At 38.2% G+C, this 26,142-nt stretch overlaps 5 protein-coding genes across 8 annotated transcripts; 2 read left to right on the top strand and 3 right to left on the bottom strand.

Annotated features, from left to right (window-relative positions):
* Nucleotides 1–106: 106 nt before the first annotated feature.
* LOC111484362 (F-box/kelch-repeat protein At1g55270-like) lies at nucleotides 107–3,207 on the top strand. The gene is made up of 2 exons (XM_023130915.1): nucleotides 107–359; nucleotides 1,683–3,207. The coding sequence occupies exons 1-2, from the start codon at nucleotides 297–299 to the stop codon at nucleotides 2,931–2,933; spliced, it is 1,314 nt and encodes a 437-aa protein (XP_022986683.1). The 5' UTR covers nucleotides 107–296; the 3' UTR covers nucleotides 2,934–3,207.
* A 1,049-nt stretch (nucleotides 3,208–4,256) lies between these two features.
* LOC111484366 lies at nucleotides 4,257–6,359 on the bottom strand. Its single transcript, XM_023130920.1, has 2 exons — nucleotides 5,696–6,359; nucleotides 4,257–4,503 (listed from the first exon to the last, which is right to left on the bottom strand). The coding sequence occupies exons 1-2, from the start codon at nucleotides 6,191–6,193 to the stop codon at nucleotides 4,459–4,461; spliced, it is 543 nt and encodes a 180-aa protein (XP_022986688.1). The 5' UTR covers nucleotides 6,194–6,359; the 3' UTR covers nucleotides 4,257–4,458.
* Nucleotides 6,360–6,890: 531 nt separating this feature from the next.
* LOC111484364 (protein YLS3-like) lies at nucleotides 6,891–7,921 on the bottom strand. Of its 2 annotated transcripts, none has more exons than XM_023130919.1 (3): nucleotides 7,409–7,921; nucleotides 7,200–7,282; nucleotides 6,891–7,115 (listed from the first exon to the last, which is right to left on the bottom strand). In XM_023130919.1, the coding sequence occupies exons 1-3, from the start codon at nucleotides 7,752–7,754 to the stop codon at nucleotides 6,993–6,995; spliced, it is 552 nt and encodes a 183-aa protein (XP_022986687.1). In that variant the 5' UTR covers nucleotides 7,755–7,921; the 3' UTR covers nucleotides 6,891–6,992. The 2 variants fall into 2 exon arrangements, with proteins under 2 accessions (XP_022986687.1, XP_022986686.1); XM_023130918.1 differs by having other exon boundaries at nucleotides 6,891–7,114; nucleotides 7,193–7,282; nucleotides 7,409–7,907.
* Nucleotides 7,922–9,792: 1,871 nt separating this feature from the next.
* LOC111484361 (splicing factor 1-like) lies at nucleotides 9,793–15,018 on the top strand. 2 transcript variants are annotated; one of them, XM_023130914.1, is made up of 9 exons: nucleotides 9,793–9,923; nucleotides 10,836–11,160; nucleotides 11,462–11,581; nucleotides 11,731–11,776; nucleotides 11,861–11,943; nucleotides 12,639–12,716; nucleotides 12,812–12,865; nucleotides 13,030–13,164; nucleotides 13,266–15,018. In XM_023130914.1, the coding sequence occupies exons 2-9, from the start codon at nucleotides 10,852–10,854 to the stop codon at nucleotides 14,787–14,789; spliced, it is 2,349 nt and encodes a 782-aa protein (XP_022986682.1). In that variant the 5' UTR covers nucleotides 9,793–9,923; nucleotides 10,836–10,851; the 3' UTR covers nucleotides 14,790–15,018. The 2 variants fall into 2 exon arrangements, with proteins under 2 accessions (XP_022986682.1, XP_022986681.1); XM_023130913.1 differs by having other exon boundaries at nucleotides 11,722–11,776.
* A 560-nt stretch (nucleotides 15,019–15,578) lies between these two features.
* LOC111484359 (E3 ubiquitin-protein ligase BRE1-like 2) lies at nucleotides 15,579–25,964 on the bottom strand. Of its 2 annotated transcripts, none has more exons than XM_023130911.1 (19): nucleotides 25,754–25,964; nucleotides 24,689–24,850; nucleotides 24,516–24,603; nucleotides 24,154–24,384; nucleotides 23,768–23,935; nucleotides 23,405–23,598; nucleotides 23,251–23,334; nucleotides 23,025–23,144; nucleotides 22,761–22,947; nucleotides 22,520–22,680; nucleotides 21,160–21,231; nucleotides 20,036–20,112; nucleotides 17,858–18,052; nucleotides 17,292–17,364; nucleotides 17,057–17,143; nucleotides 16,803–16,940; nucleotides 16,507–16,709; nucleotides 15,935–16,097; nucleotides 15,579–15,844 (listed from the first exon to the last, which is right to left on the bottom strand). In XM_023130911.1, the coding sequence occupies exons 1-19, from the start codon at nucleotides 25,859–25,861 to the stop codon at nucleotides 15,713–15,715; spliced, it is 2,643 nt and encodes an 880-aa protein (XP_022986679.1). In that variant the 5' UTR covers nucleotides 25,862–25,964; the 3' UTR covers nucleotides 15,579–15,712. The 2 variants fall into 2 exon arrangements, with proteins under 2 accessions (XP_022986679.1, XP_022986680.1); XM_023130912.1 differs by having other exon boundaries at nucleotides 17,057–17,086.
* Nucleotides 25,965–26,142: the final 178 nt, after the last annotated feature.

Below are 26,142 nucleotides of genomic sequence, written 5' to 3'. Positions count from 1 at the left end.
TCATTGAAAAATAGTTTTAAATCTGATGCTTCCAAAAATCAGAAATCTGTGCGCGCGTTACCGAGAGAAAACGGGCTCTCTCTCTCCCCTTCTTTTTACTCATTCTGGTTCATATTTGGTTTCTTGTAAGCGGTTCTTCGGGTCAAACGCTCATCGTAACGGGTTCAATTCCCTTTGTTAGATCGGAATCTTGAAGGGTTGAAGTTTTGGTGATCCGAGTCTGCTTTGCCTTCTTTACCCTTGATTTTCACGCAGGGTGCGCCTGGAAATTGAATATATGATTCTTTGCTTCCGAAATGAACGAATCAGTTGAACACTCTTCAAGAGCTCAAAGGGGAATTCGAATTCAAGCTCCACTGGTTAGTCCAATCGAAATATACTCTCCCTTTGTACCGTTTTCCCGACTAATTGCCTTGCTTTCTCCTATCATTGTCATCCATACACTAGCCGAGTAGATTATCCATGGAAATTATGTAGTTTGGTCCGCCTAATTTCGCTTACCAGCGCTCTTCTGCCTCTTCTTGGCCCTCAACACCTCGCATTTGTTCTCTACGATTTTCACTTCGGGGATTTATGGTATAAAACAGCGGTGGGGTTATTTTTTTTATTTTAACTTATCTAAAACTATCGCATCTTAATTCGATTATTGGGTTTTCTGCGGTAGGTCTTTACGAGCGCATCTGTCTACTTAATGTCTTCTTTCGTCAGCATTCTGTTGAATTTTCTAAATAATCCTCTCAGCTCTATTTTTATGCGTTCTGGATGCTGGATTATGTTCTCAACCCTCTCTAAGAATTGATTCCAAGTTTCAGGTCTTTCATGAGGATTTTGGATTTGTGTTTGAACAAATTTCTTTCTGGTGTTATTCATTTGCCATCTTATTGTAGAAACTGTTTTATATCCTTTCATTTTTCTCAATAAAAGGTCTGTTTCTTAACCAAAAAAAAAAAAAAAAAGAAAGAAATTGTGGATGATCCTTTCTGTGTGTGGAAAGGCTTCACAAATTTTGATGCCCATCATTCTAATACTTTTACTGAATCTGAACACATGAAAGAACTTATGAGGATTACAAAATATGAAGATTCTCGTTGCAGAGTGTGAGATCCCTGTGAATTATAAAGAGATGCATTGATTGGTGAATAGATTTAATTAAAAATATGCAAAGATGAGTGCTTCATAAGATAATTAAAAATAGGCATGTTGAGTGAGACTTTTCATTGCATTCCGTCGATATTTACCAAAGTATTCATATCTTGGAGGGAGTGGCGTGTTGTGCTCGCATCTTCTAACTTCTTCTGTTATGGTCTTCGTCTCAGCGTGGTCGGTTCAGAAATCCTATGGTACAGCCCCCATAGGAGCTGTGCCCTTTACTTCTATTGAATCAAAGATAGATATTTTGGGCACAATCCCTGGGCTCATTATTGCCCTTTCTAGAATACTTGGAGGCATAAGACCAACCATCCAAATAGGGTGGCAAAAGTTTAAGCGTCAATTGAATGCCATACATGATTCGCTGGGTTTCATATGGGCTATTTTTGTCTTCTTTTTACCTTTCTGGCAAGTTGCTATCGTAAACATTTTTGCATCTAACTGAAGATATGTTGGGTTAACGTTGGCTTCTTTTTTCTTATTTGGAAGTTGTCATGTAAACTTTTTTGCAGCTAATTGAAAATATATTGTAGGTTGATTCTGTATCATGTTATTGCAAAGTAGATTCAGGCTTGAAAACAGCTGTTGGAGCTAGAAAATTCGTCCCTGGCACGAAAATATGTATCCAGCCTGATATTAATCCAAATGCACATAGAAGTAAAACTTCGCGGAGAGAAAGGAACCGAGTCCAGCCTCCACTCCTACCAGGCCTTCCTGACGATCTTGCCATTGCTTGTCTAATTCGAGTCCCTCGAGTGGAACACAGGAAACTCCGCCTTGTCTGTAAGAGATGGTATCGACTCTTGATGGGAAACTTCTATTATTCTCTAAGGAAAAGTCTTGGCATGGCAGAAGAGTGGGTCTACGTCATCAAAAGGGAACGTGACCGAAGGATATCATGGCATGCCTTTGATCCTACCTACCAGCTTTGGCAATCACTTCCACCTGTCCCCATTGAATACTCCGAGGCCCTCGGTTTTGGCTGTGCTGTTCTTAGTGGTTGCCACCTATACTTATTTGGAGGGAAAGATCCAATAAGGGGATCAATGAGGCGAGTGATTTTCTACAGTGCCCGTACAAACAAATGGCATAGAGCACCTGATATGCTTCGGAAACGTCATTGTTTCGGCTCTTGTGTTATTAATAACTGCCTTTATGTTGCTGGCGGTGAATGTGAGGGGATCCATAGAACTCTTCGTTCTGCTGAAGTTTATGATCCCAATAAGAACAGATGGAGCTTTATTTCAGATATGAGCTCGGCAATGTTGCCATTCATTGGTGTAGTTCATGAAGGGTTGTGGTTCCTGAAAGGACTTGGAACTCGCAGAGAGGTCATGAGTGAAGCCTATTCTCCCATAACTAATACTTGGACAACGGTAAGTGATGGGATGGTTGCTGGCTGGCGGAACCCGAGTATTTCTTTAAATGGACAACTTTATGCCTTGGATTGCCAAGATGGATGCAAGCTCAGGGTTTACGATGGTGCAACGGACTCATGGACCAAATTCATCGATAGCAAGCTCCATTTTGGAAGTTCTCGTGCTCTAGAGGCTGCTGCGCTAGTTTCGCTTAACGGGAAGCTTTGCATTATTCGCAACAACATGAGCATCAGTCTAGTTGATGTTTCAAGTCCGGATAAAAGGGTTGAGAGCAATCCTGACCTGTGGGAAAATATTGCTGGGAAAGGTCAGTTGAGGACCCTAGTTTCAAATTTATTGTTCAGCATAGCTGGCAGAAATGGCTTGAAAAGTCATATTGTGCATTGTCAAGTCCTCCAGGCATGAGAAGCGGGACGGCGGAACGATATTTTTCAACGATGCGGTGAAAGAAGGCACAGAGAAACTCTTATTTCGGAGAGAACATGGATTTGGTTCAATCAAGCCTGACCTGACCTCGTTAGTTGCCTTCAGAATGCCTAATGGTAAAGTTGTTGATTTAGTTACAGGACTGGAGGGCTTAGTTCTAGAATTTGATTTCATTACATTCTTGAACAGAAAGCAAATACTTGTAAGTAAATCTTGTTAATCAATATCAGGCTAGTTTGTTTATTTTGTGGGAGATCTTATGCTAGTATTGTCTAATCTTGGAGATATCTGCCTTTGTGAATATAAACAACACAAGACCCAAAAAAGATTCAAACATTTATTGCGTGCTCAAACATATATGATGAATTAAAGGAGATTCAGAGGAACAAAGCAACTACAGGAACTTATTGACATAGCAAAAGAACAAAGGTGATAGAGTTTAGATCTTTGCTCGTGGGATCATCTCACAGACCCAGAGACGGTTGGGTCAGTGAATCTTTAGCTGATTACGAAAGTTGGTAATAAAAGCTTCAGCTCTTTGGTTTATGTCATCCTTTTCGTTTGGTTGCTTCCTTGTGGAGAATCTTTGTCCTTTTTGTTCTTGCTGCACTTGAATGAAGATATCTCTGTAGCTGTCCATTGCAGAAATGGGATCTGAGACTGAGAGATTGGGAGTTTGAATGTTGTTCGGGAGTGGGATTGGCAATGGAGTTGGGTTTTATATGCAAACAAGATGAGCGCCATTTAGAAATGATGCCGAAAGGAAACACCAACACCAACACCCATCACCAATTTGGCTTATTATATTGCATATCAACAGGGTGCTCCAGTTTCCACGTGGAATTCGAGACAAGTTTCTATATCTCTTTTCTTATATTATGTTTATTCCATTCCTTCACATGAACCACATGCTATAATTTAATTCTACTCAATTATTTGTTCGGTAAAACAACAATAAATCACTTTTGAAGTATATATATATTCTCGACCCAATAAACCAATATCAAATCTTGGGCATGAATTATGGATGACAACCATTTTTAACAATGAAAAAAAAAGAAAAGAAAGATGGAACATAACATCTTCTCCAAGACTACAGTTAAGAGAATGTAAGAAACAGAAGATAATTGAAAAAGATTTTCCCTTGTAATGCGATTCTTTATTCTCGCATTGAACCATGGCATTTGAGAATTATGCCATCTTTAATCCCACTAATCAAATACCAAAGTTTTAGTTAATATATAGTTAATATAACATCTCATTCATAATACCTGAAATGCCAAAGTTTTAGGCACTTTTTTAAGGATCAAACTGAGAAGACTCATCTAATCTAATCTAATATAATATTAACACAGTCATATCATATCATGGGTCTTCAAAGATAGACATTGATATTTTGGCGTCTAAACTGAGACCAGATACCTTAAAACATCTATATTTCTTCGGCTAATTTAGATAAGGCAGCAACCGAAGAACTTCAAGAGCTTGGACAACTGACAGCGAGCTACTCAGTGATCAGCATCTGGATGTCATCTATTGGTGTTGGGAGCTGTGAGCAGCAATGAAAAAGTATTGGCATATGAAGAATTACTCTCCAAAACACACACTCTGTACCATTCTTGAAACTTGCAATAAGTCATAGAAACAGAGAGAGCACTGAGACTAGCATATTGGAATATCAGGCGGCCAAAATAACTATGTTCACTGGAAAAAGTTACCCAGGCAGAATTTGAAACAGAAACATAGGAGCTAATGATGGTAAAGCTAATGATCATAAACTTTCTTATAGCACACGAATTCAAATGGTTTGATTCTTTTGGTCATTTGTGTACATTCCACTCTCCTTTTTGCATATCCTTTCTCTTCTAGATACAACGACCACTACTAACAAATATTGTCTGTTTTGGCTATCACGTACCGCCGTCAGCCTCACGATTTTAAAACGCGTCTACTAAAGAGAGGTTTTTCACACCCATACAAGGAATGTTTCGTTCCTCTCTCCAACCGATGTGGGATCTCACAATCCACCCCTTGGAGGCCCAACGTCCTCGCTAGCACACTGCCTGGTATTTGGCTCTGATACCATCTGTAACAGCCCAAACCCACTGCTAGCTATCCATATCGGTTGGAGAGGGGAACGAAACATTCCTTAGATAGGTGTTGAAAATCTCTCCCAAATAGACGCGTTTTAAAACCGTGAGGTTGACAGCGTAACAAGTCAAACCAGACAATATCTATTAGCAGTGGGCTTGGAGCGTTACAAATGGTATCGACACTAGGCAATGTGTCAGAGAGGGCGGTGAATTGTGAGATCCCACGGTTGGAAAGGAGAACAAACCATTCCTTATAAGAGAGTGTGGAAACTTTTCCTAATAGTGGGAGAGAGAGTTTTAAAATCTAGAGGGGAACTTGGAAGGGAAAGCCCAGTGATGACCATGTTCCCTTGAGCTTGTCCTTCTAGCAGTCGAGTTCGTACATGGCATCATGCTTTAAAAGCAAGATTTCTTCAAACTTCACAGAATCTATCACACTTTTTAACAAAGTACTGTCCAACAGATTTTTCTCTACGGAATAGAACAACGGTAAAAGTACCGCAATTATAGAGTTGAAAGCATGAACAGAGCGGAGCGATTACTAACGGACACCCATAAGTTTATGATAATCAGGAAAGATAATAGCCCCAAATTAGATTCTAAAGTATAGAGATAAAGGGGGAAAATGCAAATTATAATCGAATATACCTCAAGAATCCGTTTCCAGGAGGCAAGGCAAGAGCCCAAACCATTGTCCTGGCACGAGTGGACGGTCTTGAACTGGTCTGCGTCGAGTTTCTTGTTGATAAACCCAACCTGGAAGTAGATGTTATGAGAAGGCGGCAAATCGACTCTGATTTCCTTCACGTCGAACCACAGGAACAATTTCTGAACCTCGATACCGTCCAGATGAGTGATGGAGCCGTATTGAAGCTTCCCCGTGATGGTGTTGTGGTAATAAACCAAGTAATCGAACTCAACGTAGCAGGGTTTGGCCAAGTGAACGACAAATTGACCATCGGATGAGAGGGTGTAATCGATGACGGAGTCAGGTAAAAGGCCACTGGGAAGCCCATATTGGGGGAGGATATCATAGACAGTGGGAGCATCGGGTGCTGCTACAGGGACCGAAGGAAGTGCGGCCAAGAAGACGAAGGAGGTGAAAAATATTACACCCAGATGAGAATTTGTGGTGGGAGCCGCCATGGGTCTTCTTCTTCAGTTGTTTGAAGAGGGGATTTGAGGTGGTGAATGGTGTAGGGATTTGTATGGGGCTACAGCAATGGCGGTGCGGGGTGACAGAGATTTGGGGAGACGAGAATAGGATAAACTCGTTTGCTTGATTCTCATTGATCCAGATTGACAAATGCTTACCCAAAGATCTGGTCTTTATTCACCGCCTAATCACTCCTATCTTCCGCTTTAGCTCATTCCTTGGTCGTGTTTCCCGTCAGGACTAAATTGTTAAATACTAATTATAAATTTGAAACCCTATTTTTTCATTTATGTCCGCTTCTTTCCAATTTCATTTTTTTATGGTAGGAAGTAATAATAAAATTATAATTTATTTACTTTTAGTAATAAACTGGAGAATGGGTAGGATTTTTTTTTTTTTTAAAATGAAAGTTGTTAAAGAGTAATTTTAGATGTTTAGAAGGAGGGGGGTAAAATAAGATGAAGATGAAGGCAAAACACTCGAACTTTGAGACGAGACAGTAGATAGTCGGTTGTGAGAAGAAAGGAATTACGGCTGTTTGTCAAATGGGTTGTGCGTTATGCACGCCTACAACCTAGGAGACCCTTAGTGAGTCCGATTTAGTTGTTTTTCAACTTAATTTATGAAGGAGAGATGATAAATCCTAGGCCAGTTCCTTATATAAATATACATTTGTAACTCCATGAGAATAAAACTTTTAACCATTTAATCATACTTCAATTAGTTTAGCACATATATGATGGTTCACATTTTTGGGACATTAGGGAAGAACAAAAGGTTAAAATAGAACTACCAAACACAAGTGAATAGAAGCGATGAAGTGAGAAACGCAATGAACATCTCCGCACCCAACCATTGATTCCTCATTCCGCTACCTTTCTCCATGGGAGTTTGGGTGGAATTCCCAGGCGCTGCAAACCATTATTTTAATAAACATTTAGAAATACGCTTTAATAAATAATTAAGAGATAAACACAAATATGGATTACCAGCAGTAGCAGGTGCGGCTGTAGTGTTAGCTCCCTTGGAGCCCATAAAATCCTTAGCATCTTGGGAGTTGGGCGACAGATGGAGAAGCCCTATAACCCACATACTCAATTACCAAAAACAAGAATACATAAACTTGTATATTATGTTTAATTTTCGGATTAATTGTGCATCAAAATTCAAACTAAAGCCACAGGAATAATAACGATGAAATATACCGATGCAGTCTTGGATGTTGGCAGGGGCATGGCATGCATTTGGCAGTCCAAGAGCAAGCGTAAGATTAACTTTAAGTCCCAGGCTTGGATCATTACGGTCCTTTATCAACACACAAAGACATTTCTTACTCTTCTCAAGCACAACCTTGAGCCCACTGCAACAGTCCGGCGTCGGTGCTCTCGCCTCCCCGCCCACGTACGGCAAGCAAGTGGCCAGCCCAACCACCTGGTCCGCGCACTCTGCCCTGTCCTGGTCTACGTTGGAGCTCACAAACCCCACAAAAAGGAGCGCGATGGCGCATGAGATGAGAGCCGTATAATTAGTTGAAGAGGATTTGGAGGCCATGATTTTGGTTGGGAGGGATGGCAATGCGCGGCAGAATGGATGGGGAGGAAGGGGAGTGGGGGCTTTATGGTGTGTGATATGGCGGATGGGAAATAAAGGAAGTGGGTGGTTGGTTTAGCAGTTATTACACCCACTCATAATATATTGCATTGTAATTATATTATTGGACTGCCCACCCTACCTCCATATTTTTGGCCATATTCTTAAGCCTCCCTCACTTTCATAATCAATTCCTTCCGGAAGAGGTTCCTATTAAACACCATGGGGATGCCAACCCCATTATACTTAATCCGATTATATATAACCCTTAACGGACGTGTGATCTCACAATCTACCTCCCTTCGGGGTTTAGTCTCTTCGCTGGCCCATCGCGTGGAGTCCAACTATGATACTATTTGCATATAGTGATATGGGATCTCACAATTATGAAAAAGAGTGTCATATTGTGATGCCCTCTACCTGTGGGTTCTGTTCTATGACATTATCGAGTGATGCGGGTTGGTTATTCCGCTGAGTTCTTGAAGACATTTAGGGCGTCCGGGTTTGTATGGGGTGCCAAGGGGTGTGGGGGCATCGGTCTATTTTGGCCCTTCAGCTGTTGGCCAAGGCAGGTCTTCGGACCAAAGCTACAACTTAAAAGTAGTGTATTAAGATTTTGATGCCGACAACCGTTGGCATCATTAATGATTTTTTTTTTTCTTTTAATTTATGTGATTGTTAGGTTTGAAAGGCACATGGAGGTGGTACTATATAGCCGAAATGAAGCAAAATGTATGTATAGACGCATAGAGATAGGTAAGGCGATGTAAAGTTGAGTTAATTAATAATCTGAGTTATCAATATCATAATATTGTAAGCTGCAACTTAACTTTCCAACTTACAACAACCAAAAAAGGTGGTATTGTAATTAATAACAATTTTAAATTTTCATATTATAAACATTACTTCTATTTATAAATTTCTTTACGTTTAACGGAAGATAGGCTCAAAATTCATTCTTTTAAATTTTTTTTGTTCTACCTTTTAGAATTTGGTTAAGAATTAAATATTAAGAAAATTAAAATAAACAAAATTTAAAAAACAAAGTATTTATTATTTTTTACTACAATGTTTGGGTTCCATAATTGGAAGCCTAATCCTCAAAGTATGCAAACAAGAAAGGACCATCGAGAAATGGTATATTACATTTTAGTGAAAATAAAATGAGATCTGGAGTTTAAAATTACATTTTTATCCCTTCTCAATAAATTAATTTCTTAAGACTTTTTTATGAGTATATTTAATTTAGGTAATCAAACTTCTAAATTATACTTATCGTATGCATTTAAATATACTTTTAAAGTGATTACATATTTCCTTTTATATTTAAAATTATGTTTTTAAAATACTCAACAAAATTATGCAAAAAATAAATTACATTTATTCTCTTTTTTTTTTATCGAAGTGGGTCCCGCTACAATTTTTTTTTTTTTTTTTTTTTTGGGAAATACTAAAACATATTTATGTTTCTGAGAACAAATATAAATATACAAAATCTTGTTATTTTCTACCATTTTTTATTTCGAAAATGGAGCGTTTGAAATTTGAAGGAAAGAAAGCGACATATCATTATTAATAATGTACGAGCATTCATGATGTAAGGTAAAATTATTTATGGTAGTAGTATTTCTATTATTTGTCACGATTTCATTAATTATTTATAGGAATAGTTCAGAACATTAATGGTGTATGCCAAAAGAGAAGTTGCAAAATTTTGTTAACATCTCTTACATTGTTTCCCATTATTTTATAATATTCGCATCTTCGTATTTATTCTATTGGTGCCATTTTTTAAAATTTAATCTCAATAATTCAATAATTTTTTAAGTAAAAAATTATAAAGTTTTGGTTTATTAATGTATGTGTTATAATATTAAAGGTTCTTAAGAAAATATAGGATGAAATTAAATGAACTTCGGTCCGAATTTTATTGGGCCAAGAATTCTCTGCGATAAGGCCCAATGGCGTTGGAACTTAACCGGGTCGGCCCAATGAGCTGAAAACAAAGGAACCGCATACCGGACGCCGGACGGGAGACACCGTGTTCCGTCTGAAGCCATTCCCAGAGAACTTGGTTATGTGCGGCAATTCTCCAGCGTGCGTTCAGTTCTGAAGAAGATAGTGGTTCAGGTAATTTCATCTCTTTCGCATGGCTTTCGTTTCGTTGTTGAGATGATTTTGGGTATGCAAAGCAAAATGGAGTTTACTGTTAACTCCATTCTACACAGTGCAACTCCAAAATAAGCAACAAAGTTGTATTTTGCACCAGCATTTCTTGTTAAGCTATGTAATTCCATTGGGAGCAAGAAAATTTGAAGCAATTTCTAATTTCTAATTTCGTTGTCTTTGAGACCAGCAGCTAAGATTTGCAATCTGAGAGGTGGAGGTGTTTTCTTGTAAATATAACATTTGCTAACTTCATGAATCACGATCAGAAAGATTATGGCGTTCTAGAGAAATGTCTCAAATGTGATTATAATTTTATTTGTGCTATGTGTACAAGAACAGTCTTTTGCTGTTAATCAAAGCACAGTTGAGTGTTGTTCCAGTCTTGTTAACGTGTTCTAGTTAGACAAAAGAGTTTGAGATCATGTTTCATGTAATAGCCAAGTCATTGTCTTTTTAATATCCGTGAATGTTGGATATTGCTATATAGAATTTGGTTCCAAGAGGTCCCTTTTACTGACCGATTGTCAAATGAATAGAACATTTCTTCTGTAAAGAATTGTGGTTAAGTTACCTCAGTTAATTAAAAACTTACCCATGAACTGATATCCCCTTGCAGAAGAAATGTTTTCTTTGGGTCTGTTTCACATTTTCGCCATGTCTGATCTTTCCATGAACTGATATCCCCTTGCTATTTACCACATGTCATTCTATGAACTGTTATAAAATATTATTATACACAGGGTCATACAAATTTCTTGTTCATTTGATCTATGTTGTTCGGGAATTCTTTACACAAAAGAGTGTAAATGAAAATTTCAAGGTTATATTTACCAGTTGATTTCTCATATATGTTTTATATCATATGTTCTTAAGGTGATTGGAGAAGAATATGAGTGCAGAGGTTGAAAAGGCATCTTGTATCGAGTCTAGTAGTGCAAAGATGTCTGGAGCAACTGTTACTTCTGCTGCACCTATGGGAAGCCAAAAGGTTTCCATGTTTGCAGCAAAGACTGGGTTTGTTATACCAAAAAACAAACTTTCAGGGTCTTTGGTTCCCATCTTCCGAGTGAACAAAAAGTTGGGAGGGAATGAATCCGCTAATGGAGAAAATGTGAAACAGACCCAAAGAAATACAAAGTGGGGTCCTGATTTAACACAGGATACTGCTGTCAGAAGGGGGAGGCTCATAGCTTATCAGGTATTTGTGGATTTCTACTCTTTGTCTTCACCCCGCCGCACTTTTTCGTGTATCATTGGCATGTGTTGAAGTCATATTTCATAATCAATAGAAAACGTGTATTTCCCCCCTTCATCTTGTTTATTCTGTGAGCTTTTGAAGTGCAACGCATCACTGTCAATATGGGGGTTGGTTTATTTGATGTATTATCTGGGATAATTTCCTGCTCAGTCTTCTGTGTGACTGTTTCGCATGGAAGATTCCCATTCCAAGTGCTACTTAGTGACATAACTGCCTCTATGGTTATACATATTTTGAGCAGACTCGATTGGAACAAATCAGGGAACTCCTTAAATCTGGAACTTTGGAGGTTCCAAAGACACAAGTTTCTGAAGCTGAGAAGGTGGATGATAATTCCCCTGGACCTCAAGGGAATAATAAGGCAAGTTCAGAGCTCCTATTATCTCCTATGGAACTGTTGTTTTTTTTTTGGATAATGGAACTGTTGTTTTAAGAAAATAAGAACTAATAAATGTATAACTGTCATTATTTTTGTATGATTTTGATGTATGCCTTCTTCAGAATATACAGGCGCTGAACAATGAACTTTTGGAACTTGAAAAACGTGAAGTTATTGGTATACTTAGTTAGCGACTTGTTTTTATTATGTCCTCGAATTGAATTCTTGATGTTATCTGTAGAAATTTTATTGCTGATACAGGTGAAATACTAAAACTGAATCCAAGTTATAAGGCCCCTCCTGATTATAGGCCCTTGTTGAAAGAGGACAGCTTACCTCTCCCGGTAAGATTGGTCTTGGATTACTTTTCTTCTGTGGTTAGTGAATATATTAACCTTTTATTTTATTCACTCTGTTCCTCAAGGAAACTAGAAACATACGAACTTAATCATGCTGTCACTCAAAGATAACCATGTTTTATGTCTCGATCATAACTTTTCCTATTTCACATAGGATGAGACTTGGAATGATTTTTTTTTTTTTTTTTTTTTTTTTTTGAAGGAAAAAGAAAATTTTCGTTGNTTTTTTTTTTTTTTTTTTTTTTCTTTGAAGGAAAAAGAAAATTTTCGTTGATGAAATGGAAAATTACAAGAAAGTAGCAGGAAGGGTATCTAATTATAGCACTGTATTTCTCGTTTTCACAAGTCAATCATGATCTTTTAATGCCCCCTACTACATGAGGGTCATTCACTTCATATATAAAATCCCATCATGCTAGGAAATATTTTCCTTCGCCAAATGGAATCTATATATTGCGAATTTAGTGAACTTATTTCATGTTAAAGTTAAGAATTCTACCTTCTGAGGAGGTGCAGAAGTAACGGAGAGATCTCATACTCATCTTCTCTAATGTGATGTTTAAAATGCTCCAGTGCATTGGAGTTTTTTGCTCATTCGTTCTGAGTTCCCTCCGTTTATGTAGTTTTTGTAGACCAGTTTAAGCTATTGTTTCCCTGATCATATGGAATTTACCTCGTAGGTTAAAGAATATCCTGGTTACAACTTTATTGGCTTAATATATGGCCCCAGTGGTGAAAATCAAAAGCGATTAGAAAAGGTAAAAAAGATCATTTTAGATTATGAGATGTTGTACTGAAGATTATCTCTGTTTCATAAACTTTTAATAGATATTTCCTTCACTAAATATGTCAGGAGACTGGAGCCAAAATACGAATTTGCGGTATTAAAGCAGGGACAGGTGAAAAGGTGAACCCTTATATCATGAAAGTCAAAAATATTTTTCTGATGAAATGAAAGTCATAGTATGTCCTATACTGCAAAGTAAAGCCAAAGGACCATATTTTTAGAATCTGGGGAAATGACAATATTTTTACTCTTTTTGCTTCCCCCACCTTCCCTTATTCTTACAGGACGAAATTAAACCAACTGATGTACACGAAACTCAGAACGCTTATGAAGAGCTGTACGTTTGCATGTCAGCTGATACATTTGATAAGATTGATGCTGCAATTTCTGTTATTGAACTCCTAATCACCTCAATATCGGTTAGTCATTTGCTTCAAGAAAAAAAACAGATCTCCACGGTTTTCATCTATTTTAGACAATGTTTTCTCATTATTTATAACTCATTGCCTTCGTCTCATAGGGAAATCTGGCCACTGGCTCCACATTGTCCGACTTGGTTTCTACGGAGGAAAGTTCTTCCAGCCGAGCCGAGGGTACTACAGTCTCAAATATGGGGCAGACTCCTGTGCCGAACCAGGGGGTTATGCATCAACTACAAGTTTATGCATCAACTCCGATGCAAGGCCAGTTTCGTTATTCTAGTGCATGGCCTTCTCACAATTTACCGCCTGCTCCTGCATTTATTTCCCCACAAGATCCTCCGTCATCATTTTCTCGTCCACCTGCTCCAGTTGCTTTCAATCCAGCTTTCCGGGGCCCTCCTGTTCCTCCTCCAAGACAGCAGTTTCCTAAACAGGAATTGCAGCAACCTTTCATGACTCAAACCAGTCACGTTGGCCAACCCAGAGTAAATGCTTTGACAATTCAACGCCCCTCATTGGTTCCTTCTAATGTCTCAAATCCAAACTTCACTGGTAGTGGTCAATTACCTTCAGGACCACTCCCGAATATGCCAGGATCATCAATTCCCTCAGCTTTGCCTCAACTTGTTCTTGGTAGCATTCCTCCTGGACCACGGCCTGACCGTCCATTAGCACCTAGCATAGTTTCTACTGGTTTTTCTGGTCCCGCAGTTGGCAGCTCAGCGTCTATGGGTCCAAATAACATGGGGCAGATGGCTCTATCGATTGCCCCACCCTTTCTGCCTCGTGCAGCTCCACCGCAGGGTGTTAATTCTTCTGGCACAGCACCTGGAAATGCAGCAGTAGCCAATGTGGATGGATATGCGTCTTATACTTCTGGGCCGCCCACCCCCCAAGCCATGAGTATACATAAAAATCACCCTATAACACCTCCAATTCCGTCACCCCAGATGGGGCATCGCCCACCATTTGCAGCACATAATCCTGCTGGTAACTTCATTTCTGGATCTGCTTCAACCCCTCCTACACCACCTACCAATACCAGCAATTTTACATTCCAACCACGTGGTCCACAAAATCCATCTCCTCAAACAATTCTGAATTTAAACATTCAAAGCACACCTACCGTACCTACATTGCAACAGCCTGCATCTGGGGCACCATCTTTCCATCCAGCAGCCCCAAATTTTGTGAGAGCTGCCAATCAACCCTTTCCCGGACCCCAAGCTGGCAGCCAGATAGGTAATCGTCAAATTCAAGAGGTAGCTTCAAATCCTATTGGCATGCAGGTCTCAGCTACAATTCCTGCTTTTCTCGATCAAGGTCCTCGAACACAACTGCAACAAAGAAACTTTAGTCCAGCCATGCAAATGCAAATGCAAATGCCAAACTTGCCAGGGAATTTTACTCACAGACCCGGGAACGCCATGCAACTTGAACAATGTTTCCCCATGCGACCTCCTCGGCCTGAAGTCCGCTTTACTCCCCCACAGTACAGTAGCAATCTGACGTTTGTTTCTGGTAGGCCACCTCCCATTTCCGGTGGGCAGCAAGTTTATGATCCATTTTCGCCTACATCTGTAGCTGGCACACAACAGCAGGGGAGCAATCCGCCAAGGTGAAAACTGCTGAAGTGCATTGGGTGTTTGTAGTTCTGAGTTTGTCAAGTGCTGCACTTTTACGACAGAGGGAAAAGCTCAGATAGCCTGCTAAGGTCCGAATGGGCACTCTTTGTCGATATATAGAAGTTGACTTCTGTATTCATGTTTCGCTAAAAAATATGATATATTTCTTGGAATGGATGTCTATTGATGCTTTGCTGGTGAATGATAGTCGTACCCTTTCACTGGATCCTATGAGGGGCGGGGTTCGATTTTGACAATTTCCTTAGGTCATCTTTAAGGCCTCCAGTTTCATCCATTATACGATGGTAGTCCAAGAGAAGCTTTTTATGCCGTGTATGATAGTGAATTCCGGCAGTTTCTCCAAGATTGGAACTTTTTTTATAAATGTATAGTGAAAACCATTTATTCGGGCGACTTTAACTCACTATTCTCTCTCCCAGTTAGCCTCCCTGATCTCCGAAAGTATCTTCTCTTGATCCCTCGTTGCCTCTGACTGTCCTCCCTAGTCGTAGTGTCGTATATCATGTGGAACATTGTTGCAGGAGTGGCCGCAAAACGACCAATTTTCACTGGTTGCCCGTTAGATTTAGCAGGTTCAGACGCTAATCTTTCTAGTTGATAATCTTTTTAGATTAGGGTTAAGAATTTAGAAAGGCCAATTAATTACAAAAATTTCCCTTGGAAACCCCATCCATTTAAAGAATACTCTTTTTTATCTCTTCAATACTGTGCTATTGTCCCTTACATTTATCACATTACCCAGTGAAAAAAACTGTTAAAAGCAAGTTTAAAATCCCTAATTTTATTTCTTGTATTTTGCTTTTCTAAGGCGCACAATACTATTCAAAACTAATACGTACCAGCCATAGTGAAAAAACGAGAATAAGCTCTCTAATTGCATCCATTCAACTTGTACAGATTCATATTTTTACACACCGAACATCATTTTGACCAAATGCAGTTCCACAAGCAGGGCACTTGCGATTCCGGCGTTCAATTCTTTGCTGAATGCATGAACTGCAGAATAGATGATAACACTTCACAATTACAACCTGCCAAAATCATAAGTAGATATCAGTAAATCATCAGGAAAAGACATCCCCAAAAAGTCCATATTTGTAACAATCTATATGAAATCTTACCTCCTTTGGATGATCATTACAAATGCTGCACTTCAGAATAGTTTTACAAGCATTAATTTCATCCTGCAATTTCTTTATAGCAGCCTCTCCAGTTTCAGAAGTCAACTTGGCCACCTTACTATTCAATTCCCTTAACTCTTCCTCAAGTTTCTCCCTGGAACTTCTGTTGGAAATGATTTTTCAGTTAGAGGCACATATGAAGCTTGCATCGCTGCAGTCATACAATAAACATGTGTACTTGAAACCTATGCAGTATACGATCTGGGTAAAATTTTATTTAATTGGTTAGGAAGCTATCAGTAACATATTTTTGCATACACGAATCCACAGATTGATCAACTCCTATACAGGAAAATTGACGTGATATTATACTCTACTAGTATTCTCTGTCAGACGATCCTCCAAAGAAAAACAACTATACTATTGCAAATGCTACAGATGCAGCTGCTGGCACTTGCCCAAGGAAATAATGGTTTTCTACCGTGTCTTGAACTAGGAAAGAATGAAGATGACATTACTTCCTTTCACATAAAATTAGTGGACTTACACCTGAAAATACTCCTAAAACATACCTTTCGCTCTGCAATTCTACTTCAGTATCAGTTATCTGCTGCTGTGTCTGCTCAAACTCCTTCTCAGAAGAAGAAAATGCGGACTTGAGCCACTTCAATTCCTTCTCAGCATCAGCTAGCTCCCACTTTGCAGTTTCAAGGCTAATGGTAAGATGTCTTTCTTCTTGGGTACATCTAATTACTTCAGTCAGGCTGGCCTTCATCTGCAGAATAATAAAGGTCCTTTCCTTATATTGATTGATAGGCAGGTCATTGTCATCCTTTGCAAAAGAAAAGAAAAGAAAAGAAAATCTAACCCGATCTTCAGTAAGCATGATCTTAGTTCTGAGAGATTCGAGAGATGCATTAATTTGTTGAAGCTGTTTTCCCAAGGCCTGCTTTTCAGATTGTAAAATGCTTTGAACCTGCTTCGATTTTACGCTTTCTGAAACTAACTGCATAAACCAATGATCAACAACAATTTACCGTTGTGCTACCAACAGCATGAATAATCATTAAACTAGAAGGCAAAGTTAATTATTCGAACGTGCAAGTAAATCAGAAGACACACCTTTATATTAAGATCATCCCTCTCCGTCACCTGTTGTAATAAATGCTGATTCTGAGTCTGCATATCTTCATATGCTTGACCGATAGTCTAAAAGAAGGTAATTTTACAAATCAACCATGGGGGTGGGTGGGGGAAGATTTGGGGTATGCAAATATATAGAATGTTAAGCAATCATGTGCTGGGATAAACTGAGAAAACTCAATAAGCAGAGTGCTATAAACATAAAATAAGGCACCTCTATTTCTGATATGTAAGCCTCTGCCTCCCCATCTTTAATTTTTATGGCCTCAGTAAGCTCTAAGATATCCCTGCATGTAAGAATTATAGCAAATACTTTTGAACAATCTGAAACGTCCCTAGAAAGGATAATTCAAAAAGAAAATGTTGGAGACCAAACCATGCCTAGTTGGCAACATAAAAGTAGCAATAGCATCTTATCAAAATGAATAATTTTCCCCAGTTGATTCATTCAAGCAATAATGCCCCAAAAGTATCAACCATCATAACGTCATCAATTTTTCAAGTCCTCAAGAGATCAATAACTGAGTGAACAAGCATTAGTCTCCTAGAGATAATAATAGAAACAGATGCACCACTAACATAACCCATACTGCCCAAAATTTTGCTTTACTGTGCTCAGTTCTCAGATTAACTCAAGTAGTTGGTGGCTTAGATATATGCTTGGGTGTTCTTCATCCTATTTACCTCAACGCCTCACCTCAACCACAAATATAAATAAGTAACAACTATTCCTTGCTCTAAAGAAGAAGAAGAAGAACAACGACGACGACGACGACAAACCTCTCAGCAGAATCAAGGTGAGATCTTAACTCCGCTATTTCAATTTCAGCAGCAGAAAGCCGTTGTTGACAAGCAGCTTCAGTTTCATTGGCAGCTTTCACTCTCAGTTCAAGGCTATGCTCATCCAAAGCACTTCTTAAAACATCAGCCTGAGAACAAGCTCGGCGTTCTGATTCTTTGATTTCCACCAAATCTCTATAATAAAATTCAAAGTATGTGTTAGCAATTAGACAACAGCACAACAATACATTGTAGTCACACAAACAGTTCAATCGTTACCACAAATGTCCCCCAAGTTTAATATGTATAAAACATGTACTTCAATGGAAAGAAGCCCAACAAGGTCCATTGTTCAAGAAACAGACCTAGAAATTTGAACACCTCATAATACCCACACTAGAGGAGAAAAGTACCATACACTTGTCAACTAATATAAAGTGTGTCAAATTCCGACTGGCCAACCTTAAAAACCCACTAGTTTTGAGTTCCAATTTGTATGCAACAAAATAATTCTTCCAAAAAATGATATGTGCTACTACTCTAATTGCAAAACATTCGGCTTCCTCCCCGTGAATGTCACTGAAAACATAATTGATACTTTCCGTCCATATGTCCCAAAAAAAAAAAACAAAGTTCTTATAAAGAAAGTTGCTCCATGGAGAACTCGCAAATTTGCAATGGGGGAAAAAATTTTGTGTGTTGCAATGCTCTTTGTTTAGGATGCAGCAATTGGGAAGAAGAAACTGAATATTCTGCTACATTCTCTCATTGGTATTCAGCATAGAAGGAAGAGAGAGACGACAATATTTTATCTTCTTGGGAGTTCCCTCAACATACGCTTTGTCATGTGTTTAGGAATGACAGGTTTGAGAATTGGCAACATGGAGACTTCCAAAGGAATGATACTATTGCTATACACACTCCGTAATCTTTTGTCTCTAGATGGAGTTTTTAGCAAGAAATCAAGAAAATAAGAGAATTTATATCCTCAAGATTTCTTCTGAAATTAGATTCCATGAAAACGAACCTTTGTGCTAATAGTCCGATCTTGCTCTATCTTCGACAATGGTGTGAAGGCTTGGCTTATAATTCAGCTACATAGTGATCCACTATATGGTAATTTCTTAACCAAGAATGCATTTTTTCCCCGTTTAAAGAATTGTACGTAATCAAAGAATTGTACGTAATCAAAGAATTGAAAAGGTACTGCTGCTGAATGATGAAATGCAAGGATTTTGAGCAAATGGACAAGACAATACCATATTTACTACCAATAAACTTTGTGCCAAAAAAGTCTCTCTTCAAAGCCATGTGAAATAAAGAGCTTTGACAGCTTCATATTTGTGTCGATGATCTCCAATGGACGAACCAACTTTGACGGAGACTTTTTTTTTTTTTTTTTTTTACGATATTACAGTTTACAAGGTAGCCACCTTTTGAATTTAAATTATCGGGCCACAATATTTGTCTAGTAAGTCCCCCTGATTTTTTGCTATTGAAGCCATTCTGAAAAGAGACATAATACATAGGGATGCTTGAGAGAATATATTGAACAAGAGTCAATTTCCAACCTGTCAAAAGAATACTATTTCTCCACTTGATATTTTTCACAAGAAACAGAGCATTCATTAAAAAAAGATGAAAAATACAAAAGGCAATACAAAAAGCCAGTCCAAACTGAGGAACTAAACCAGGTAACCATACAAAAAAACAGATCCAATCCAAATGGATAAGACCAAGCCAAGAATTATAGAACTCTCCGGTAATCCTAACCAAAGCCCAAAGGAAACGTTAATCCTAGTGAATAATTTCTCCATTTAATGATTAGATTCAAATTTTGGCTGGACAGAGTTTGCAAAGCCTTTGAACCTATTTCTCATTTTTGTAGTGAACGCCAATGAGAGAGGATTCAGAGAGGCTTATCTTCATGTCTGATATTCCTACTAGACTTGGAGCATGCAATGAGTGGATAATGAAAACAGATATTCACTGGTATAAATAGAACTAGTTGATAACTATTAAATCACCCCTCAACCAAAAAGTTTATGATGGGAGGTTATAGTATATTCAATTATTTATTTATATTTTCACACCCCCTGCTTATGGAATGAATTTAGCACAATGCCCAACAAGACGATAATGATTTGATAATGATGGTAAAACAAAACATTCTCGCACCTTTCATCGTAAGTTTCCTGTCCATACATGTCTAAAAACAATTCCAGCTCAAGTTTGTCCTCTAGCAACTTCTCAATCTGCAGTATTAATACTTATCAATGTTAGTTATTCTATGAGGATCGAAATCCTCATTAGTTACTGAACAAAGTCAGCAACGAAATTCATGTTCCTACACTCCAAATGCAAGCAAATAAGTGAACTATCCACTAGTAGAAAGAAAATGTGAATGTACAATTCTTCTGTCATCAAAGTTGGATATAAATTTGAAGTCCTAACTTCAGTTTATCCTCAAAGATTAAAATAAGTATAATAACTATAATAAGCATACTTTTAGCCGTCTGCCTTAAAATGGGATATCTTCAAAATTGCTGAGATATTCCCGGGCTTGGGCCCTAATTAAAGTTCAACCTAGGGACTTCTGCATTATTCAGTACTGAGGAAATGAGAAATCTGTCTTTTTTTTCCTTTTTTTGGGCTGAAAGAAACCAAGCTTTCGTACTCCATAATAAAAAAAAAATCAAAAAAAGAATTGATTTCACCTTATGCAGTAGTGAATTAAGGATTTTCTAAGGGAAACCTTGTTTCTTCTGTAGAATCTTGAATAAACTTATGGTTGTAATCTTGTTTTGCCCCTAGAGTAATTTTAACTTGGGAAGTTTTTAGCCTTTTACAGCCGGTTGTTCTCTTCTTTGAGGCTGTTTAGTCATTAGTTTATGTTTTCCCAGCCCGCTTATGTGTGTAAATAGGTGGCTGCAGGGTGCCACGACAAAAATCCAGCTTCAAGTGTAACGCCATTTTTGCAGCCATGACAAAAATCCAGAAAAAATTACATAGAAGAAATAAATAATGATGATGAGTATGACGACACAACTTTAGAGGAAATAAAATGTGGCTCAACTAAAACAGGCATACAATTGAAGATAATGGCATGAATAAGGTCAATATCAATTAGAATACCATGAATTGGATTCCTTCATATCATATAGCAGGAGCAGAGAAAGACCATGCTGACCAAGACTCACAAAGGTATACAATAATATTCAAGTTACTCGCCTAAAATCTTTAGAACTCACACTTAAAAAGTTGAATAACAAAACAGAAATGGTCGGAGTAGAGAACTTAACCAATGCCTTGAGAGATTTTATCTCCATCATTTGTTGTGCACATATGTCTGTTAAGCTTCCTTTCTCTCTTTTCTGAATCATCAACCAATAATGGTTAACTTCAAACGGATAAGCATACTTGCAAAAGATATAGAAGAATGATATGTCCAAACTATCAAAGATATGACGGAGCATCATAATAAGAAGTGTGAAAAGGAAGATCCTCCCACCCTATGACCAGGTGAGAATAACAAAAAGTTACTCTAATTGGGAAAAATCAAAATAGAACCATAAATACTATGGGAACTGGAAAAGGAATGTCAATACGAATTAAAAAGCTCAACAAAATAACAGAAGCATCGTCAAAGATTCTTCTTTTCCTCTCAAACAAATCTTCCACAACCGCATATCTTACACCAATAGCATTCAGAAGTACACACATTTGCGGCTAACTTTATTGGACTAAACCAACAAAACCTTTTGTTTAATAACATTAACATAAATTTGGAGAAAAAAAGAAAAGAAAAAGAAAAACCCTACTACAATTGGAACTTGTAAAAACTATAACCACAAAAGAAGGAAAATAAAGCACCTCAATAAGCCAAAAACATGACCCCCCAGATTAACGCAACCCAAGGCAATTTTCTAATTCTTTGTCCTTGTAATAATTTGAAGTTCGGTAGGAAGAATTAGGTACTATAACTCCACCTTTTCTATATTTAGGTAATAAAGCACCATGTGCAAACAAAGTTGTAAATATCCTCACTGTAATTCTGAGCCAAAGTGACTATTAATGAAGTGATATCACGATGTTCATTCTAAACTCAAATTGTTATGTTCTAATTGGTTTTCAGGCAAACTCTCCTCGAAATTCATTCTTCTCCGGTAAATGGAACTTTAAGGGGGAGAAAAAAAAAATTACTATGAGATCTAGGATAAATAACCAGGCCTCCCAAAAGAAGGGAAGAAGGAAAGAAAAGTAAAAATGGTTAAAAAAAAATGATGACGACGTCTTTACTCAAAAACAATGATGCCAACACCACCAAGTAAAGTAGATGATAGACACAAATATGTAAGTGCCAAACCATATGCCAGAAGAGAAGAATGAAAATAATCAAAGATCTTTTATCTTCTTTCAAAATTAGTATGTACGCGTAGGAAATAGGACTAACAAGCACTCAAGATCATCATACATCATTGGGATAAAAACATAACACCTACAAGTAACATTAACATATCATCAATCCCAAAAATCAAGACATGAATATTATTAACACCAGTCACCAAAATAGTAGGAGGGTCGGCACAAGGCTCAGGAAATCATTACATTATCAATTTGTCTAAACTTATATGGTTGATGGATAAAAGTGTAAGACCAAACCTTCTCAATTAACGAAGCCTCAAGTGCCTGGACTTTCTCACGTACAGTCACTGCTTCATGGCCTGTCTCCTTCCAACGCTTTAGCTGAGATTCCATCATCCCCATTTCTTTAGATAAAGCTGATGCCATTACATGAAATTCTCCTTTGATATCCTCTCTTGCTGTGAATGGAAACACCTTCACAAATAAATAACATATTTCAATAACAAAGGAAGAGAGAGATCATATCGTATGAACTTACTGGAATCTTGAACTGCCTCTTCCATTTCAATTTCTCTGTCATTTTTTTCCACCAATATTTTTTGCAGCAGATGCTCTAGCTCCTCAATCCGAGAACTGTTATTGTCAATGGAGCTCCTTGCAATATCCAGAGACTCCAATTTGGCATTCAAGTCTTTCTCCCTTCTCACGACTTGAGACCTGTCAGTCTGAAATCTAACCTTTAAAAGGAACTCGAATCGTAGTGAATATCAAATAACATGGAAGTTGAGACAAATTATTTAACCTGCAAAGCTTCGACCAGTGATTTATATTGCTCCACTTCAGCAGTCAAATGTTGGAGTTGGTCATTAAGTAAAATGTACAACCGTGATGAATGTACATACTTTTCATCCTTCAAACCATTCTTCAAGAACAGAGATAAAATATTCAAAATGCATCATGGAAAAAAAAAAAAAGTAAATATGGAAGAGTTATCCCACAAATATCTATAAAGTAAAGAGATTACAAACCTCAAGTTCTTGGAGTTGGTTTGACAAGGTTACATTATCTTCCCAGGCATCTTGAAGCTCAGAAAGGCGATCAGCTGCCAGCATCTGTATTATCATTGATGACATTAGGTGCCTACATGCGTGAGAGAAAGAAAGACCAATCAATCAACTATACCTTAGTTTCCTCGATGGAATCCTTTAATTCACGAAACCCTATAGTTCTCTCTGTAGGGTTTTCGGGTGATAAACTTCCATTCACTGCACCCATGGTGGGAGCATGCGTTGCAATGGTAACATCCTTCTGCATCATAAGACTGACAAGTTTTCTTCTACATTCTTCAAGTTCAGCCATAGTCTCATCTAGCTCATCTATCACCAACAATAAAACATAAACGGTCAACAGAATAAAACTTAATTATGCACAATGAACCATGTATTAAGAGTTTTTATCTCTTCTTCAGATTCAAATAAGAGATAGATTAAATATAATAATAGTCCTCAATTACTGCAACATCACAAGAAATATTTCAACAGTAACCTGAAAGACGTTTAATCTCGGCTTGATCCATCAAATGACTGCGAACATAAGTTTGAATCTCATCAGCATATTCTTTATCCTTCAAGTGGAGAATTTCGATGATTTCTCGTAGATTGTTAGCCTCCTCTTTCATCATCTCATCAATCTTTGACAAATGAACGATAGCATCTAAAAAGCCCGTGATCATATAAATGCATTGTCACATGTCTGCTTCTACAATTATCATTCAAGTAAAAATGAATTTCCTACATCTAACCATCAGATAATAACCTATTGAATAAAAAAGAATATCGAATATCCAGAGGGTGGATGGGGAGCACAAACCCATTATTGGCAACTGCACGTCACTGCAATCTAACTATACTAAATAAATAAATCATTCTGACCTTCTGGTGAACGTTTCTCACTCCAAGCAGAAACTATGTTTGCAGTTTTTTCCCTTTGAGTATTAAGAATATCTTCCAATACTTTAAACAACTCCATGGTGGATGCATGACGTGTAGTGAGGGCTTCTTTTACGTAGTTGACAATTTGTCCATCACGTCTGACTTCGATAGAATCCTTCAGTAGCAACCTACAAAGAAACATATCCTCCGCAGGACACGAAGGAATTGAACCTAGAAAGTACCTTGGTCAATGTAAATGAAAAATAAATTCAATTCTACTTCCACAAGAAACTGAGTAAAGATAACATTTCAATAGCCAGGTGTTTATGTGTACTTGCTATAAGCCTATAACCCAAAAGTACCTTGAGAATGGCAACCTTGTCCTACATTTTGTACAACCTCTCCACCCCCTCCAGCTTGTAGTCCAAGAAATACTAGATCATCAACCAACTAATAGAGAGAAAAAGATCATAGGCATTAAGAAAACAGGAAGCTTACATGAAAATTCAGAAGGAAAAGGATATATATAGATCACCTGATTCCAGAGTTGATTGATGAGAATCAATGAGTCATCATAAGAACTCTGCTTTTCCTTCAACTGATAAATTTTGGATCCAAGATCTAGCAACTCGTGCTTTTGAGAGTCAGTCTGCTGGACAAGTTTTTGATTCTGGAAATGAAGGACGGTTGCATCAACCTGGAATGATGGTCAAAGATATTTAAACAGATAAATAAATCATTATGTTGTCAAAATGGTTTTCTAGCTCAAATAATCATAAATCTTAAAAGTCTGTTAGACAGTTTTTTCTCTTTTTCATTTTTCAAGATTGAGCTGATAAAGCTACTTTTACTCAAACTCTCTTTTATTAGTTCTTCATTTCCTAAAAACCCTTTTTTGAAATCCTGGCCAAATTTTCAATTTTCAAATCTAAAAAATGGGTTCTTGAAAACTACTTCTTTATAAAAATAAAAATGTTTATGAAATGTAGTTATGATTTCAAAATGACTATGGGAGTATTAGAAACCAAGAAAATGATTAGTAAATAAGCTTGGTTTGTAGACGTAGAAAATTACAAACAAAAACATTATCAAATAGAACATCCTACATAAATGGCCCCGATTGTTTGAACTTCGAAGATGTGTACGTTTACAACTTGCACTTGGAACTATTGGGCCAGTATGCATCCTATCTGATTAATACAATAACATAGGGAGGCCTGGCGGGAAACTGCAGACTCAGGTCATGAAGCTGAAAGAACCTAGTTTCACATTCAAGAATTCACAAAATAATATATCTACACACCTAACCACGATGAATAACCGTGTGTAAAATGAAGTAATGCGTATTAAATGGGGATAGAGACATTGAGACCCTTTAGTGGGGGAAATGATCCAAACGCCATAAATTATTTGGTTTTCAGTTCAAGGCTCATGCTCTGAAACAACCTTCTTCCACTTGAAAACAGAGCGTATAAACCAAACTATTGGAGACGCAGAAATCCAATAGCTGCCGGAAAGTACTGAAAAACTATTTAAACGAACTACTTATCCAAAGAAACGAGAAGTATGAATTTAGTAGTGGCGGGGGGTTAAGACTTACGCTATTATTATGTGGTTGTGAAGTGGTGGAGTTGCGAGCCATGGCGGGGGTAAGCGAGCTCAAATGGGGCCTCTTCTTATCAGGTTCATCGGGGTCGGCGCTTTCCATTTACGACTGCTAGAATCGGAACGGCAATTGGAGGCATAAAATTGAATGCTTCTACGAACCCTAGCGAAGTACCGGAGTTCTGGAGATCAACCGGGGGGGGGGGGGGGGGGGGGGGGGGGGGGGGGGGGGGGGGGGGGGGGGGGGGGGGGGGGGGGGGGGGGGGGGGGGGGGGGGGGGGGGGGGGGGGGGGGGGGGGGGGGGGGGGGGGGGGGGGGGGGGGGGGGGGGGGGGGGGGGGGAGTTCCCAAAAGGACCTGGAGAGACGGTTTTCCTGCGACGTCG

This window comes from Cucurbita maxima, unplaced genomic scaffold (genome assembly GCF_002738345.1).
Source record: "Cucurbita maxima cultivar Rimu unplaced genomic scaffold, Cmax_1.0 Cma_Scf00009, whole genome shotgun sequence".
NCBI classification, from domain to species: Eukaryota; Viridiplantae; Streptophyta; class Magnoliopsida; order Cucurbitales; family Cucurbitaceae; genus Cucurbita; species Cucurbita maxima.
The sequence above is the reverse complement of the archived record's forward strand: the minus strand, read 5'-3'. Positions and strand labels throughout refer to the sequence as shown.

Excerpts from the sequence above, each read along its gene's own strand:
- LOC111484362 (XM_023130915.1), top strand. The coding sequence starts at position 297 with ATGAACGAATCAGTTGAACACTCTTCAAGAGCTCAAAGGGGAATTCGA. Across the intron at positions 360-1,682 it reads TTCGAATTCAAGCTCCACTG|GTTGATTCTGTATCATGTTA; the intron begins GTTAGTCCAATC and ends AATATATTGTAG.
- LOC111484366 (XM_023130920.1), bottom strand. The coding sequence starts at position 6,193 with ATGGCGGCTCCCACCACAAATTCTCATCTGGGTGTAATATTTTTCACC. Across the intron at positions 4,504-5,695 it reads CCTGGAAACGGATTCTTGAG|CTCCCAACACCAATAGATGA; the intron begins GTATATTCGATT and ends TGCTGCTCACAG.
- LOC111484364 (XM_023130918.1), bottom strand. The coding sequence starts at position 7,754 with ATGGCCTCCAAATCCTCTTCAACTAATTATACGGCTCTCATCTCATGC. Across the intron at positions 7,283-7,408 it reads CAACATCCAAGACTGCATCG|GGCTTCTCCATCTGTCGCCC; the intron begins GTATATTTCATC and ends TGTGGGTTATAG. Across the intron at positions 7,115-7,192 it reads AGCCGCACCTGCTACTGCTG|CGCCTGGGAATTCCACCCAA; the intron begins GTAATCCATATT and ends AATGGTTTGCAG.
- LOC111484361 (XM_023130913.1), top strand. The coding sequence starts at position 10,852 with ATGAGTGCAGAGGTTGAAAAGGCATCTTGTATCGAGTCTAGTAGTGCA. Across the intron at positions 11,161-11,461 it reads GGAGGCTCATAGCTTATCAG|ACTCGATTGGAACAAATCAG; the intron begins GTATTTGTGGAT and ends TATTTTGAGCAG. Across the intron at positions 11,777-11,860 it reads TGAAAAACGTGAAGTTATTG|GTGAAATACTAAAACTGAAT; the intron begins GTATACTTAGTT and ends TTGCTGATACAG.
- LOC111484359 (XM_023130911.1), bottom strand. The coding sequence starts at position 25,861 with ATGGAAAGCGCCGACCCCGATGAACCTGATAAGAAGAGGCCCCATTTG. Across the intron at positions 17,365-17,857 it reads CACCTTGATTCTGCTGAGAG|GGATATCTTAGAGCTTACTG; the intron begins GTTTGTCGTCGT and ends TCTTACATGCAG. Across the intron at positions 16,098-16,506 it reads GTAGAATTGCAGAGCGAAAG|AAGTTCCAGGGAGAAACTTG; the intron begins GTATGTTTTAGG and ends CATTTCCAACAG.